The sequence below is a fragment of the Nerophis lumbriciformis genome, linkage group LG24, assembly GCF_033978685.3.
Source record: "Nerophis lumbriciformis linkage group LG24, RoL_Nlum_v2.1, whole genome shotgun sequence".
NCBI lineage: Eukaryota > Metazoa > Chordata > Actinopteri > Syngnathiformes > Syngnathidae > Nerophis > Nerophis lumbriciformis.
Genome location: NC_084571.2, coordinates 31552501 through 31569129, shown reverse-complemented (window position 1 = coordinate 31569129; position 16629 = coordinate 31552501). Strand labels below are relative to the sequence as shown.

At 39.0% G+C, this 16629-nt stretch overlaps 1 protein-coding gene across 1 annotated transcript in view; it reads right to left on the bottom strand.

Moving 5' to 3' along the window:
• LOC133620548 (inactive phospholipase C-like protein 1) overlaps positions 1-16629 on the bottom strand; it is a 323140-nt gene that overhangs the window by 55555 nt on the left and 250956 nt on the right. Inside the window, exons 21-22 of the mRNA XM_072915928.1 lie at positions 12710-12913; positions 3169-3244 (exon numbers count right to left, since the gene is read on the bottom strand). Of these exons, the coding sequence (XP_072772029.1) occupies positions 3169-3244; positions 12710-12913 (280 nt within the window). The remainder of the gene's footprint in view (positions 1-3168; positions 3245-12709; positions 12914-16629) is intronic.

The following is a 16629-nucleotide window of genomic DNA, read 5'->3' as shown; positions in this document are numbered from 1 at the left end:
AGCCTAAGCAGGGAAGCCCAGACTTCCCTCTCCCCAGCCACTTCGTCCAGCTCCTCCCGGGGGATCCCGAGGCGTTCCCAGGCCAGCCGGGAGACATAGTCTTCCCAGCGTGTCCTGGGTCTTCCCCGTGGCCTCCTACCGGTCGGACGTGCCCTAAACACCTCCCGAGGGAGGCGATCGGGTGGCATCCTGACCAGATGCCCGAACCACCTCATTTGGCTCCTCTCGATGTGGAGGAGCAGTGTACGTTATATGAGGCATAAATAACCAACTGAGAACGTGCCTGATATGTTAACGTAACATATTATGGTAAGAGTCATTCAAATAACTATAACATATAGAACATGCTATACGTTTACCAAACAATCTGTCACTCCTAATCGCTAAATCCCATGAAATCTTATACGTCTAGTCTCTTACGTGAATGAGCTAAATAATATTACTTGATATTTTACGGTAATGTGTTAATAATTTCACACATAAGTCGCTCCTGAGTATAAGTCGCACCCCCGGCCAAACTATGAAAAAAACTGCGACTTATAGTCCGAAAAATACGGTATTTGTTCTGTTGTGTTTATGTTGTGTTACGGTGCGGATGTTCTCCCGTGTTTGTCATTCTTGTTTGGTGTGGGTTCACATTGTGGCGCATATTTGTAACAGTGTTAAAGTTGTTTATACGGCCACCCTCAGTGTGACCTGTATGGCTGTTGACCACGTATGCTTGCATTCACTTGTGTGTGTGAAAAGCCGCAGATATTATGTGATTGGGCTAGCACGCAAAGGCAGTGCCTTTAAGGTTTATTGGTGCTCTGTACTTCTCCCTATGTCCGTGTACACAGCGGCGTTTTAAAAAGTCATAAATGTTACTTTTTGAAACCGATACCGAAAATTTTGAAACCGATACCGATAATTTCCCATATTACATTTTAAAGCATTTATCGGCCGATAATATCGGCAGTCAGATATTATCGGACATCTCTAATTAAGAGTGTGACTACCGTATTTTTCGGATTATAAATTGCACCGGAGTATAAGTCGCACCTGCTGAAAATGCATAATAAAGAAGGAAAAAAAAAATTTAAGTCGCAATGGAGCCCGGCCAAACTTTGAAAAAAACTGCGACTTATAGTCCGAAAAATACGGTAAAACAGTGTCTCTCTATGTCTAGCATTAAAAGATTACAGTTGGTACAACATTTGTCTGCTAGACTTTTGACAAGAACAAGAAAGTTTGATCATATTACACCTATACTGTATATAACTATATACATATATACCTATATATATATATATATATATATATATATATATATATATATATATATATATATATATATATATATATATATATACCTATACTGGCTCACCTGCACTGGCTTCCTGTGCACTTAAGATGCGACTTTAAGGTTTTACTACATACGTATAAAATACTACACGGTCTAGCTCCAGCCTATCATGCCGATTGTATTGTACCATATGTCCCGGCCAGAAATCTGCGTTCAAAGAATTCCGGCTTATTAGTGATTCCCAGAGCCCCAAAAAAGTATACAGGCTTTAGAGCTGTGGGGGGGCGTGGCCTGCGGACCTGCAGCGAAGCAGGGTGTGCCAGGGCCGGCTTCGAGATCAGTGACAGGTGCGTAGATGACACAGCTGAGAGTGTTTGTCTGATCACCTGTCGCTCTGTTAAAGGCAGCAGTCGGGAAGGAGAGGGGGGTTGTTGATGGTGGAGAGAAAGGACGACCACGAGCCCAAGCGAGAGCGAGCGAGGAAAGACTCACAGACAACGGCTGAAAAGCACAGAGACTTTGCACAATTCTGACAATAAACATTATTGTAACCATGGAATCGCCTGGCATGTCAGTGATTGGTGGTCCAAAGAACCCGGAGGAGCAAGACCTCCACAAGAGCGTTTTCAATACGGGCTCCAGTACTCTGGAATGCCCTCCCAGTAACAGAGATGCTACCTCAGTAGAAGCATTTCATCATCATCAGTCGTTGTCAGTCCCCTGCTGGACGAAAGCCTCAGCATGTTTCTGCCATAGTGAACGATCTCTAGCTGCTCCCTGCCACTGCACTGTTCCCTCTGGAACTGCTGGGGACCGGGGGCCGTCTTCTTGGCGTACTTTTCATGCTGGTTATTAGCCTACACCTTCCACGCTGGCTTGGTGCAGGTTAGAAGGGGTATTTTATATCAGAGATCCTTCTCCTAGACTAATTGCCTAACTGGGCTGTTGAACTTAGTCTGTCCTGTTGGTTGTCCGCGCCCCAATTACCCAGGGACCCGCTCAGCTTTATGGCGCTGACCGCCCGCCAGTCACAAGAGAAGGTGCAAACGGTTCTTTGTGTGCATTTTATAGACGTTAGTTGGGACTCACTAACCCCACACACAACCTCCCATCTCATGCCTGGATGTAGTTTAACGTCATACCCAGAAGCATTTAAGTCCCATTTTAAAACTAATTTGTATACTCTAGCCTTTAAATAGACCCCTTTTTAGACCAGTTGATCTGCCGTCTCTCTTTTCTGCTCTGCCCTGCATGGAGAGGTTATCAGGTGACCATGGATCAGCCTCCACGGATGATGCGCAAGCTGTTCAAAGTCGGGACCCAGCATGGACCACTCCTCTTTGCATCAGTTGGTGACGTCTCTACACTGCTGACTTGTCTCCATTCAAGATGATCCCTGCTGGTCTCCCAATGGACTGGACTGTCACATGAAGTCGGGACCCGGGGTGACCATTCCTTATGCATCAGTCAGTGACGCCTCTGTGCCCTGACGTGTCTACATGCAAGAGGATTCCCTGCTGGTCCCACTATGGACTGGACTCCCGCATTATTAACCGTATCCACTCGGCACCCAATGCACTGGTCACCCAGGGAGGGATCCCCACACCTGCGTTCCCTTCCAAGGTTTCTCTTTGTTCCCATTGGGTTGAGTTTTTTCTTGCCCTGATGTGGGATCTGAGCCGAGGATGTCGTTGTGGCTTGTGCAGCCCTTTGAGACATTTGTGATTAAGGGCTATATAAATTGACTTTGATTGATAAGCTCTTACACTTATTTCCCCTCCTTTTCACGGATGTCGAATTGTGCAAGTGTAAGCATGTGACGTACTTTGTTAAGCATGTTTGAAACAAACTAAACACAGTACCACTAAAAGAGTGTCACGTACCTGCACGCTGTGCTTGCATCAGCTTGGAGTAGACCACATCAGCGGACTCAATCAGTGTTCTGCTGGTTTGAATCATCTATGCAACACAGAGAATGCAAAGTTGAACATTTATTTTCTTTAAAAAAAGGGTCAAATTTGGATTAAACATACAATGAACGAAACAACAAATAGTGAATTGTACCATATTGTACCATATGTCCCGGCAAGAAATTTGCGTTCATAGTACTCCGGCTTATTAGTGATTCCCAGAGCCCAAATAAAGTCTGCGGGCTATAGAGCGTTTTCTATTCGGGCTCCAGTACTATGGAATGCCCTCCCGGTAACAGTTAGAGATGCTACCTCAGTAGAAGTTTTTAAGTCCCATCTTAAAACTCATTTGTATACTCTAGCCTTTAAATAGACCCCCTTTTTAGACCACATCTGCGGTCCTCTCCAAGGTTTCTCATAGTCATTCATATTGACATCCCACTGGGTTGTGAGTTTTTCCTTGCCCTTATTTGGGCTCTGAACCGAGGATGTCGTTGTGGCTTGTGCAGCCCTTTTAGACACTTGTGATTTAGGGCTATACAAATAAACATTGATTGATTGACTGAATTACATTTATATAGCGCTTTTTCTCGAGTGACTCAAAGCTCTTTACATTGAGAAACCCATTATCTACATTTAAGCTACGTTTACACCAAGTGTGGGTGGCACTGAGAACAAGGTGGGTGAAGTGTCTTGCCCAAGGACACAACGGCATTGACTGGGATGGTGGAAGCTGGATTTTAAACCAGGAACCCTGAAGTTAGCCGCTCTACCATCTGAGCCACGCCACCCCTACAGCTTTTACGTCGGAAAAAAATAGATCAGGGGTGTCGAACTCATTTTAGCTCAGGGGCCGCGCGGAGGAAAATCTATTCCTGCATGGGCCGGACGGGTAAAATCATGGCATAATAACTTAAAAATACAACTACGACAACTTCAGATTGTTTTCTTTGTTTTACTTAGGCCCAAAATAGAAAAAACACATTCTGAAAATGTGAATGTCACAAATAATCCTCTTGACAAAACACTTCTATAGTTACCGTATTTTTCGGAGTATAAGTCGCTCCGGAGTATAAGTCGCACCGGCCGAAAATGCATAATAAAGAAGGAAAAAAACATATATAAGTCGCACTGGAGTATAAGTCGCATTTTTGGGGGAAATGTATTTGATAAAAGCCAACACCAAGAATAGACATTTGAAAGGCAATTTAAAATAAATAAACTTGAGTTGATTTATTTTGGAAAACCTTGTTACATTGTTTAATGCATCCAACGGGGCATCACAACAAAATTAGGCATAATAATGTGTTAATTCCACGACTGTATGTATCGGTATCGGTTGATATCGGAATCGGGACCGTATTTTTCGGAGTATAAGTCGCTCCGTAGTATAAGTCACACCGGCCGAAAATGCATAATAAAGAAGGAAAAAAAACATATATAAGTCGCATTTTGGGGGGAAATGTATTTGATAAAAGCCAACACCAAGAATAGACATTTGAAAGGCAATTTAAAATAAATAAAAAATAGTGAACAACAGGCTGAATAAGTGTAGGTTATATGAGGCATAAATAACCAACTGAGAAGGTGCCTGGTATGTTAACGTAACATATTATGGTAAGAGTCATTCAAATAACTATAACATATAGAACATGCTATACGTTTACCAAACAATCTGTCACTCCTAATCGCTAAATCCCATGAAATCCTATACGTCTAGTCTCTTACGTGAATGAGCTAAATAATATTATTGGATATTTTACGGTAATGTGTTCATAATTTCACACATAAGTCGCTCCTGAGTATAAGTCGCACCCAAACAATGAAAAAAACTGCGACTTATAGTCCGGAAAATACGGTAGTTGGAAATTCTAAGGAAAACATTGTTGCTGTTTCAAAAACAAAATTAACTTAGACTTAATCACAGTGTATCTACAAAGCAATTCAACTTTAGTTAATAAAGGCTTAGTGGCCACATGCGTGGACAACACCTTTTAGCTCTTATTTCCAAAATTGTGTACACTACTGAATTGGGGTCTTATGGCCGCTTATGTGGACACTTATACTGCCATCTGGTGGTGTCAGAAGAGTACAACATACAATGGAATTTGGAAAAAAAAAAGTGTAAAAATAAGAATTAGCATGTCACTAAACATGAAGTACACGTTTGTGTACTTATGGACTAAGTACATCATATCAAAAGATGATTCTTAGTTTTTATTCTAATTAGGGTCCAATAAGCCCAAAAAAGCATGTAAAAAAAACCAGCTTGGGCCTTATTTAAGTCACTAGGATTGAACAAAAAACTAAACAAAGCACAAATAAAAATGAATATCTTCTATGTATCAACTACCTCATTTGTCATTTCCATGTATTAATCCTGTGCTAACTCAAATAAACCACACAAAGTGAGGTAGAAACTATTCAAGAGGGTTGAGTTACTCCCTGCCTTCTAGGCATCACTGTATATCAATAGAAAAATGAAAGCTGTGCAAAGTTTGAACAATTTCAACAAACCAAAAATAAAAACTTAAAAGACTGACAGTATTGCACTGTTCACTTTCTTTAAATGTGCACAGAAGACAATCATTTCCACAGAACTATATCAATGTGCAGTGTCTCATGCAGCATTTTAAGTGGGGTTACTAGGGCTGTGAATCTTTGGTTGTCCCACGATTCGATTCAATATGGATTCTTGGGGTCACGACTCGATTCAAAATCGATTTTTTTTCAATTCAACACGATTCGCGATTCAAAAACGATTTTTTCCCGATTCAAAATGATTCTCTATTCATTCAATACATAGGATTTCAGCAGGATCTACCCCAGTCTGCTGACATGCAAGCAGAGTAGTAGATTTTTGTAAAAAGCTTTTATAATTGTAAAGGATAATGTTTTATCAACTGATTGCATTAATGTAAATTTGTTTTAACTATTAAATGAACCAAAAATATGACTTATTTTATCTTTGTGAAAATATTGGACACAGTGTGTTGTCAAGCTTATGAGATGCGATGCAAGTGTAAGCCACTGTGACACTTTTGTTCTTTTTTTTTTTTATATATATATATAAATGTCTAATCATAATGTCAACGAGGGATTTTTAATCACTGCTATGTTGAAATTGTAACTAAGAATTGGATTGCATTGTTATGGTATTGCTGTGTATTGTTTTGTTGGATAGAGTAATTAAAAATAAAATAAAAAATAAGTAAAAAAATAAAAAAATAAAAATAAAAAAATCGATTTTTTAAAAATGAGAATCAATTCTGAATCGCACAAAGTGAGAATCGCGATTCGAATTCGAATACATTTTTTACCACACCCCTAAGGGTTACGGATTGTTTATTTTACTCCTGTCTGTTTTACGCTGGGTGTACCTCTTGCTTGGTATACCTGCTCGCCTAACAGAATTGCTATTGTGACATCCAGTGGACACATTTAGAACAGCAGTTTCTGTCATTGAAAAATGCAGCTCAATTTTACACTTAGCAAACTCATCTGGCGGGCCGGATGTTTGACAGCCCTGAAATAAGGAAATATGGCACCAGTGACTCATCATGCCTCTTTGGGTAAAACGCGGCAGTGAAACAACACATAAGTACTTTTACTATAATTATGCAGGTTCAGGTTTTTATTAACTACAAAGACAATTTAGTGATGAAAACGGCTGCAACTAGCGATTAATTTGATGATCGATTAATCTGTCGATTATTACTTCGATTAATCGATTAATAATCGGATAAAAGAGACAAACTACATTTCTATCCTATCCAGTATTTTATTGGAAAAAAACAGCATACTGGCACCATACTTATTTCAGGCATGTGATTTGACCACAATGAAAAAGACTGAAAAAATTTCCGGGGGTCTGGGGGACGAAGGTCCAGGGCGGTGCCCTGGTGGGGGAACAAGGGGGGCAACGGCCCCCAAAGCTCCTGGTTTTTCACCAATTTAACATGCTAAAATTAACAAAGACAGCACCATTTGAAGAAAATATTTTAGTGTTTAAAGACATGAAAACGTCATTAATAGAACATACATAACCCAAATATCCTAATGAATCACTGTATATGGTTCAGTCCCAACAGTATTTAGTCACTAATATTTACATCTTGTGTTCATTTCACATCCACAGGTGTCACATTGATCAGTGTTATTATCTACAGTTTATTTACAGTATTACCACATTACTTCAGTTCACTTCACACATTAGCTTTCTCGGAGAGCCCTAACATGAGCTTTCCTTGCAAATTTCTGAGCAGCCTGCATTTTCCTTTTGGTCTCTGCTTTTGTAGCTTCTTACACAATATGGGTCATTCTCAAAATTTGCCTAGGTTTTTTTTTTCCTTTCATATTTGAAATCATTCTATCATTACTATTAGTCAGATATTGTGTGTATATATATGGGGTAAAAAAAATTATCAGTGGTGTAACAGGTTTGCCAAGATTTATTATTATACAAAATATATTTTAAAGTTAAGACTATTACATGATATATGCTATCAGAAAGTAGCATTCATTGTAAAATACATAACCACTAATAACAATTCACAGTTTTAATGTTTATGCCTAATTGCCTACAAGTTTAGTTATAAATATAACAAAATACCAAATGTAAACATTTCATTCTTTTCGCCAAAATAGGATATAAATTTATGAAAATAATTAAACATGTTTAGTATTGTTTACTCATATTTGAAAATAGGAAATAATAATAATGTGAGGTCACTGACATATTGCATGAAACAAGTGTGAAAATATTTACCTTCAAGATTGTTACACCACTGACAATATTGTTTCAAGAGACTACATAAGAACTTAATATTACAAAATAGTATTATATGCAAATTTATTTCAAATAAATTGTTTACTGGAATCAATAATGCGACTCTTTGAATTTCTGTAATTTCATAATATATTTTCACGTGGCTTTTTATTTTTAGAAAAACCCATTTATATTTCGCAAAGCAATAATTGGTTAATATTTAAAACAAACATGCGTATTTCGCAAGCAAATATTTTTTAGCTTACCTCATTATTAACAACCCTGTCTGCAACTGAAGTGGGTTGTTTGGATGGATCTTTCCTCTCGATGTCTACGGCAGTTGTCGATGTAAACAAAAGATGAAGTCCATAAGGTTTGCTCACTTTCGGTTGACATCCAAAAGTACCAGCTAGTGAAAAGTTTGTTTTCCTTGCTTCAAGTTGTTTCATATGTTTTTGGCGTTTCGCATGTACTTCCAAAGCCTTGAAACCTCGTGATCCATAGTCAATATTATCATGACACCACGTGCACAAAACCTTTCCGGGACGATCGATTTTCCGAATAAAATCACCGAACAAAGTCGTAACTTCCTTCTTCCCAACAGTATCAGTGATTTCCCTTTCCATCCAGTCCCATTGAAACTTATTTTTGACATGTTTATCAATTTATTTTACTCGTAAAGCGTCCTTTCTCTCGAGAACCGACATCGTTTACATATGGAAAATGGCGGTAATAACCATTATGAATATGAATGATGACGTTATTAACGTCATCATTCATAACAGCTGTCCTGATTGGTCACAAGGAACATATCGACCAATCAACTACGGCGTAATATAAACTACGTCTCGAATCTTGATTTAGGGTCGGAAAAAAAACGGAAAAACGGGAGATAATTATTTTTTTTCCCCCGAGATTAAAAAAGACGGAATTCCGACTTTAGACGGAAAAATCACATGCCTGTTATTTTGATTATTGTTTCTCAGCTCTTTGTAAATGTTGCAGTTTATAAATAAAGGTTTATTTAAAATAAATTAAAAAAATAAAAATAAATAAATAAATAAATAATCCAAAAATGACAAAATTACTCTGCAATTATTTTTATAATTGATTTTAATAGATTAGTTGTTGCAGCCCTAGTGTTAAATAATCTTAGACTTAGACTTCATTTTTATTGTCATTCAAATTTGACCTTTACAGTACAGATAAGAACGACATTTCGTTGCATTAGCTCATGGTAGTGCAGGATAAAAAGGCAATAAGGTGCAGATATAAATAAATAGATTACTGTACAGATAAATATATTGCACTTTTGCATATGCATCCATGTTTATGGATGTATGGTATACTGTCTTTATATTCCAGCCAGTTAATCCATTTTTGGGGGGAAATTGAGAGGATTATTATGACGCGTTCAAGACTCTCTTCAAGAATCTTAACATAATATATGCATTTTAAGATAGCAGGAGGACGTCAAAGCGTGTTTAGAGCACCTTCACAAGCAGGTACGACTCTAAAAATGGAGCTTTCTTGCTGTGACGCACCAGTGCCACTCGCGGTATTAGCGGGGTATCTTCAGGCATCCTTCCCCGCATGCCCTCGAAAAAACAACCATGTGGATTGGAGCGTGAGAGACACTTTGACAGGGCCAAGCCTGAAAAGAAAAGTGAGAGGGAGAGGGAGCGTACGCTGCGGAACGCACCGTGGGCGTTCCCACCATCGACCTGAGCCAGCATGTGGACACAACAACAACAACCTGGCAAAAGCTCTCCAGCAGCCAGTGCCGAGCCAAGGAGGAGTGATCATTAGTCCTGCAAGCCTTATTTGAGGTGTAATGGCTCAACTTTTCTTAATTATTTCTATGTCAAATGATTGTACCTTGATCATGAATTGTGTCTTGAAGCAATGAAGTGGAGTGAAGTGCATTAATTGCCTAAAACCAACAGAGGTCCAACTAAAGATAATCGCACCATTTTGACACAGCCAGAAAAAAGGCAATAAGGAGAAATATACTAAAACATGGAAAGAAAGAATAATTACTAGAAATGTCCGATAATATCGGACTGCCGATAATATCGGCTGATAAATGCTTTAAAATGTAATATCGGAAATTATCGGTATCGGTTTCAAAATTATCGGTATCGGTTTCAAAATGTAAAATGTATGACTTTTTAAAAAGGCCAATAAACCTTAAAGGCACTGCCTTTGCGTGCCGGCCCAGTCACATAATATCTACGGCTTTTCACACACACAAGTGAACGCAAGGCATTATTGGTCAACAGCCATACAGGTCACACTGAGGGTGGCCGTATAAACAACTTTAACACTGTTACAAATATTCGCCCCACTGTGAACCCACACCAAACAAGAATGGCAAACACATTTCGGGAGAACATCCGCACCGTAACACAACATAAACACAACAGAACAAATACCCAGAACCCCTTGCAGCACTAACTCTTCCGGGACGCTACAATATACAACCCCCGCTATCCCCTACTCCCACTCCCCCACCTCAACCCCGCCCACCTCAACCTCCTCATGCTCTCATGTCCCAAATTCCAAGCTGCTGTTTTGAGGCATGTTAAAAAAAAATAATGCACTTTGTGACTTCAATAATAAATATGGCAGTGCCATGTTGGCATTTTTTTCCCATAATTTGAGTTGATTTATTTAAGAAAACCTTGTTACATTGTTTAATGCATCCAGCGGGGCATCACAACAAAATTAGGCATAATAATGTGTTAATTCCACGACTGTATATATCGGTTGATATCGGAATCGGTAATTAAGAGTTGGACAATATCGGAATATCGGATATCGGCAAACAAGCCATTATCGGACATCTCTAGTTAGAACTATACGCTACATAGTATTAAAAATGGCGAAAGCGGGGGATGCATATACGTGTACGAGACAGTCTACCCCACAACAAGAGGATAGTGAAAATGTGACTACGTCAGACTACAATGGCGGATGTGAGCAAAACAGTTCAGGTATATGTCTACCATATATGGAGATATCCACTGACGTCACACTTGGGAAAAACTTCACAGGTTGTGCAAATTCCTAACGGAGGAAGTATGAAGGAAGGCAAGATTGTTTTATAAATATCTTCGCAATGACACCATGGTTTGATTTCAACTTTCCGAGAATTAGTTTTACATAGTAGGTCCCCTTTAAGCATTAAAGTGTGGCAATAGCCAACCAGGTCTAGCTGGAGGCGATGCACCAGGAAATGGTTAATTTGCATACGAGTAGAGATGTCCGATAATATCGGACTGCTGATATTATCGGCCGCTAAATGCTTTAAAATGTAATATCGGAAATTATCGGTATCGGTTTCAAAAAGTAAAATGTATGACTTTTTAAAACGCCGCTGTGTACACGGACGTAGGGAGAAGTACAGAGCGCCAATAAACCTTAAAGGCACTGCCTTGCGTGCCGGCCCAGTCAAATAATATCTACGGCTTTTCACACACAAAAGTGAATGCACGCATACTTGGTCAACAGCCATATAGGTCACACTGAGGGTGGCCGTATAAACAACTTTAACACTGTTACAAATATTCGCCACACTGTGAGCCCACACCAAACAAGAATGACAAACACATTTCGGGAGAACATCCGCACCGTAACACAACATAAACACAACAGAACAAATACCCAGAACCCCTTGCAGCACTAACTCTTCCGGGACGCTACGATATACACCCCCGCTACCCTCTGTAGAACCCCGCCCCCCTCAATCTCCTCATGCTCTCTCAGGAAGAGAATGTCCCAAATTCCAAGCTGTTGTTTTGAGGCATGTTAAAAAAAAATAATAATAATAATAATAAATATGGCAGTGCCATGTTGGCATTTTTTTCCCCATAACTTGAGTTGATTTATTTTGGAAAACCTTGTTACATTGTTTAATGCATCCAGCGGGGCATCACAACAAAATTAGGCATAATAATGTGTTAATTCCACGACTGTATATATCGGTATCGGTTGATATTGGAATCGGGACCGTATTTTTCGGAGTATAAGTCGCTCCGTAGTATAAGTCACACCGGCCGAAAATGCATAATAAAGAAGGAAAAAAACATATATAAGTCGCATTTTTGGGGGAAATGTATTTGATAAAAGCCAACACCAAGAATAGACATTTGAAAGACAATTTAAAATAAATAAAGAATAGTGAACAACAGGCTGAATAAGTGTACGTTATATGAGGAATAAATAACCAACTGAGAACGTGCCTGGTATGTTAACGTAACATATTATGGTAAGAGTCATTCAAATAACTATAACATATAGAACATGCTATACGTTTACCAAACAATCTGTCACTCCTAATCGCTAAATCCCATGAAATCTTATACGTCTAGTCCCTTACGTGAATGAGATAAATAATATTATTTGATATTTTACTGTAATGTGTTAATAATTTCACACATAAGTCGCTCCTGAGTATAAGTCGCACCCCCAGGCCAAACTATGAAAAAAACTGCGACTTATAGTCCGAAAAATACAGTACATTGTTTAATGCATCCAGCAGGGCATCACAACAAAATTAGGCATAATAATGTGTTGATTCCACGACTGTATATATCGGTATCGGTTGATATCGGAATCGGTAATTAAGAGTTGGACAATATCGGAATATCGGATATCGGCAAAAAAGCCATTATCGGACATCTCTACATACGCGTGTAATGTACCTAACAAAGTGTCTGTAAATAACTGTTCAATGTAACGTACCATGTCGTAGGCATTGAGAACTTTGCGCAGCAGCTCGGGCACAAGTCCTTGAGCCTCCATGGTGGGGTACGTCTCACTCAGGTCCACAGTCACCTGCAGGGAGCTCTCGCTGTTCATCAGCCACGTGGACACGGTCAGGATGCACTGCTTCATGTTGGCTGCAGGCGTCAGGCCGCAGAGCTCCTTGAAGGACACCACGGCATTCTGGGGAATAAAAAACAAACGCGTGTACACTGAATGTCCTCGTGAGTATGAGGCAATATGTCTTTATTACAATGACGAAGCATTTACAGTAGCATTATGAGCACAGGCCGTGTCAAGAACAACTCTCCATGCCTGAGCAAGACCTTGATGAAGACAATTTATTGACCGGACACAAACAGGACAAGATGAGAGGCTCTTGTTTGTCTAATGGCGACAGCAAAATGATCAGTTTGGCTTCAAGTCACGCCGCCTGCTCGCCAGCTTGGAGCTGTGAGAGATTCCCTTTTGGCCGGACTCCCACCTTCTCACGTTACGACGTATCGTTTTTTTATGATTATTTGTGTTAATCTCCGTTGCATTTGCCTTCCCCACTCAAATATTCAGAACTAATCTGTTTGTTGGCCTTGACAACTTGATAGCTGCCTTGCTTTCCTTAATAGGAATGTTATTGTTTTTATTGCGTCTCCAGGGGGACCATTTGTGTTTTTCATTTTTCAGTGGCCAGCGTGAAACCGTAAGGTTTGCATGGAAAACATTCATCTTGTTCGTATACATTTTTCACAAAAGTATTGGGACACCTGTCTAGGGATGTCCCGATCCAGGTTTTTGCACTTCCGATCCGATACCGATATTGTTTTTGCATTTCCGATCCGATACCGACCGATACCGATACTGACCGATACTGGCCTATCCGAGAATGTATTAAAGTTTAAAGTTATTTAGCCTACTTAGTTGTCAGAATCATGTTGAAAAGGGTTTTAGTACTCTTGATAACAACTAGCCAGCTGAATTAGGGGAGTTTGAATAATACACAATGGTTGGTAACAAGAAACTGACCTGTTTATTCAAGGATAAACACAAAATAGACAAAATTATACATGACAAACAGAAATGGCATCATTGAAGTAGGGCTGGGCGATATGGCCTTTTTTTAATATTGCGATATTTTAAGGCCATATTGCGATACACAATATATATCTCGATATTTTGCCTTAGCCTTGAATGAACACTTGATGCATATAATCACAGCAGTATGATGATTCTATGTGTTTTGATTGATTGATTGAGACTTTTATTAGTAGGTTGCACAGTGAAGTACATATTCCGTACAATTGACCACTAAATGGTAACACCCGAATAAGTTTTTCAACTTGTTTAAGTCGGGGTCCACTTAAATTGATTCATGATACAGATATATATACTATCAGATATATACTATCATCATAATACAGTCATCACACAAGATAATCACATTTAATTATTTACATTATTTATAATCCAGGGTGTGGAGGGGGGCGCCGGATGTAAGTGTCAAAAAGACAGCCAAAAGAGTTTGATATGAGAATAAATCTAAAGTTAAAATATAGGGTAGAAATGCACCCATTTGCAGGAAATGTAGTCTTGATTTTCAAAATTTTCTTTCAAGGCTTGCATGTCTAAATTAAAACATTCTTCTTCATACTGCATTAATATATGCTACTTTTAAACTTTCATGCAGAGAAGGAAATCAGAACTAAAAAAATCACAAATTTTTTCATACGGTGTTGATCTGGAAATTTTTGCCTCGGCATTTTGATGGTGTGGGTGTGTGGCATCGAATGGAGATAAGCGTCTCGACAGACGTCACAATATTTGGACAATGATGACGAAAACTGTTTTCTCTGTCGAGTCCGTGTGTCGAAAATTGTTATGCGCTTATTTTTTTATTTGATTTTGTGCGTGGCATATATTTGCTATGCGCAGAGGACGCTTAAACAGTGCGCAATTGCACAGGCGAGCACCTTAGAGGGAGCGTTGCTCGCACGGCTGCGCTAGCATCACAGCTAACGTTAGCCATGCTGCTACCTCTCTGCTCGGGGAGGACGTATACGTATGTGACGTATGACGTGACAGTATGTGACGTATGACGTGACAGTATGTGACGTGTGTAAGAAGGTGCACTTGCTGTCTGTGAGAGGGAGACACAGGAAAGAGTGAGAAGAGCCTGCCGTGTAATGCCAGCAGCTAAAAGCAACTGCGTGACAATCCACAGACCTGTGGATGTGTTGAAGGTGTGCTGGAAAATGCGGAACGGAAATTACGAAGCAGCAGAAAAGTGGAATGTATTATTTAAATCGGTGCGTTGGAAAACACGGACCGGAGTTTTTTTTTTAAACTGGATCTGGATCGGCATTTTCCCATGCCTTGCCGATACGCAATTTTTGGCAAATATCGGCAGCCAATCCGATCCAAATATCGGATCGGGACATCCCTACACCTGTCCAACAACACCTGAAGGATCAAATATTGACTGCACATTTTGCTCACTTTTTGTGGCTCAAAGTGGTGAAGTGAAGTGAATTATATTTATATAGCGCTTTTCTCCTGTGACTCAAAGCGCTTTACATAGTGAAACCCAATATCTAAGTTACATTTAAACCAGTGTGGGTGGCACTGGGAGCAGGTGGGTAAAGTGTCTTGCCCAAGGACACAACGGCAGTGACTAGTATGGCGGAAGCAGGGATCGAACCTGCAACCCTCAAGTTGCTGGCACGGCCGCTCTATCAACCGAGCTAACCCGCCCCGATGTGTAAAACAGATAAGATTCCACCATTTGATTATTATCAAAGACTATTGTGCTATTAACGATGGTTAACTTCTTTTTACATAGAATGCCAACTAAGATTAGGTAATAAATTATGAAACTCACCTTTGTATTACTCCTTTCACTGCAAAAAGTGAAATCTAAGTAAGATTAAAAATCTCAAATAAGGGTGATATTTGCTTATTTTCTGTCTGATAAGATAATTCTTCTCACTAAACAGATTTTATGTTAGAGTGTTTTACTTGTTTTAAGTGTTTTAGTCCTAAATGATCTCAGTAAGATATTACAGCTTGTTGCTGGGATTTGAAACTAGAATATCAACTGATGCAAAGCTGTGTCATCAACACTCACAAGTATAAAACTACTTTCTTAAAGTAATAATTTCTTACTTCAAGTATGAAAAAAAAAAAAGATGACTTTGACACAATTGTGTCTCATAATTAAAACAGATGACAGCCAAATGGACTTCGCTGTTTTATTTTCAATGAAACAAGAGAAAATACGTACTCATATAGTAGTACAGTTGGCACAGTACAGTAAACTGACAGTTAATATATAAATATTTAACATGTGACATTTCGAACAATTTTGAACAGAAATAGTTCATGCACATTCAGATAAATTCTTCAAAATAACAATAAAAAAAATTGGGCTGTATATATGCGCACTAGTTGACTGAAAGAGCACGCACTTGGCACGATGATGTCATGTTATCGATGGAAAAATGGATTTTTAGACCATTTGACTTGCCTGAGCGGCTAGGAGACCCCGAGAGTAACAAGCGGTTGCCTTGTTGCCTTTCCATTAAGAATAAATTAGTTTTTAGTATAAGTTTGCTGGTTTCAAGAAATGTAATGCCGAGCGCATATCATTATGTCAAGATAATTGCACTAGCATTTACTTAATTTAAAGAATATTTTTCAACATATTGAGCAAAAAGGTCTCTTTTTTTTTCTACCAAGAAAAGTGCACTTGTTATTAGTGAGAATATTCTTATTTTAAGGTATTTTTGGGTTCATTGAGGTTAGCTAATTTGACTTGTTTTGAAAAGTCTTGACAAGCCAAATTTTCTTGTTCTATTGGCAGATAATTTTGCTTAATTCAAATAAAATACCCCTAATTTTTGTATTTT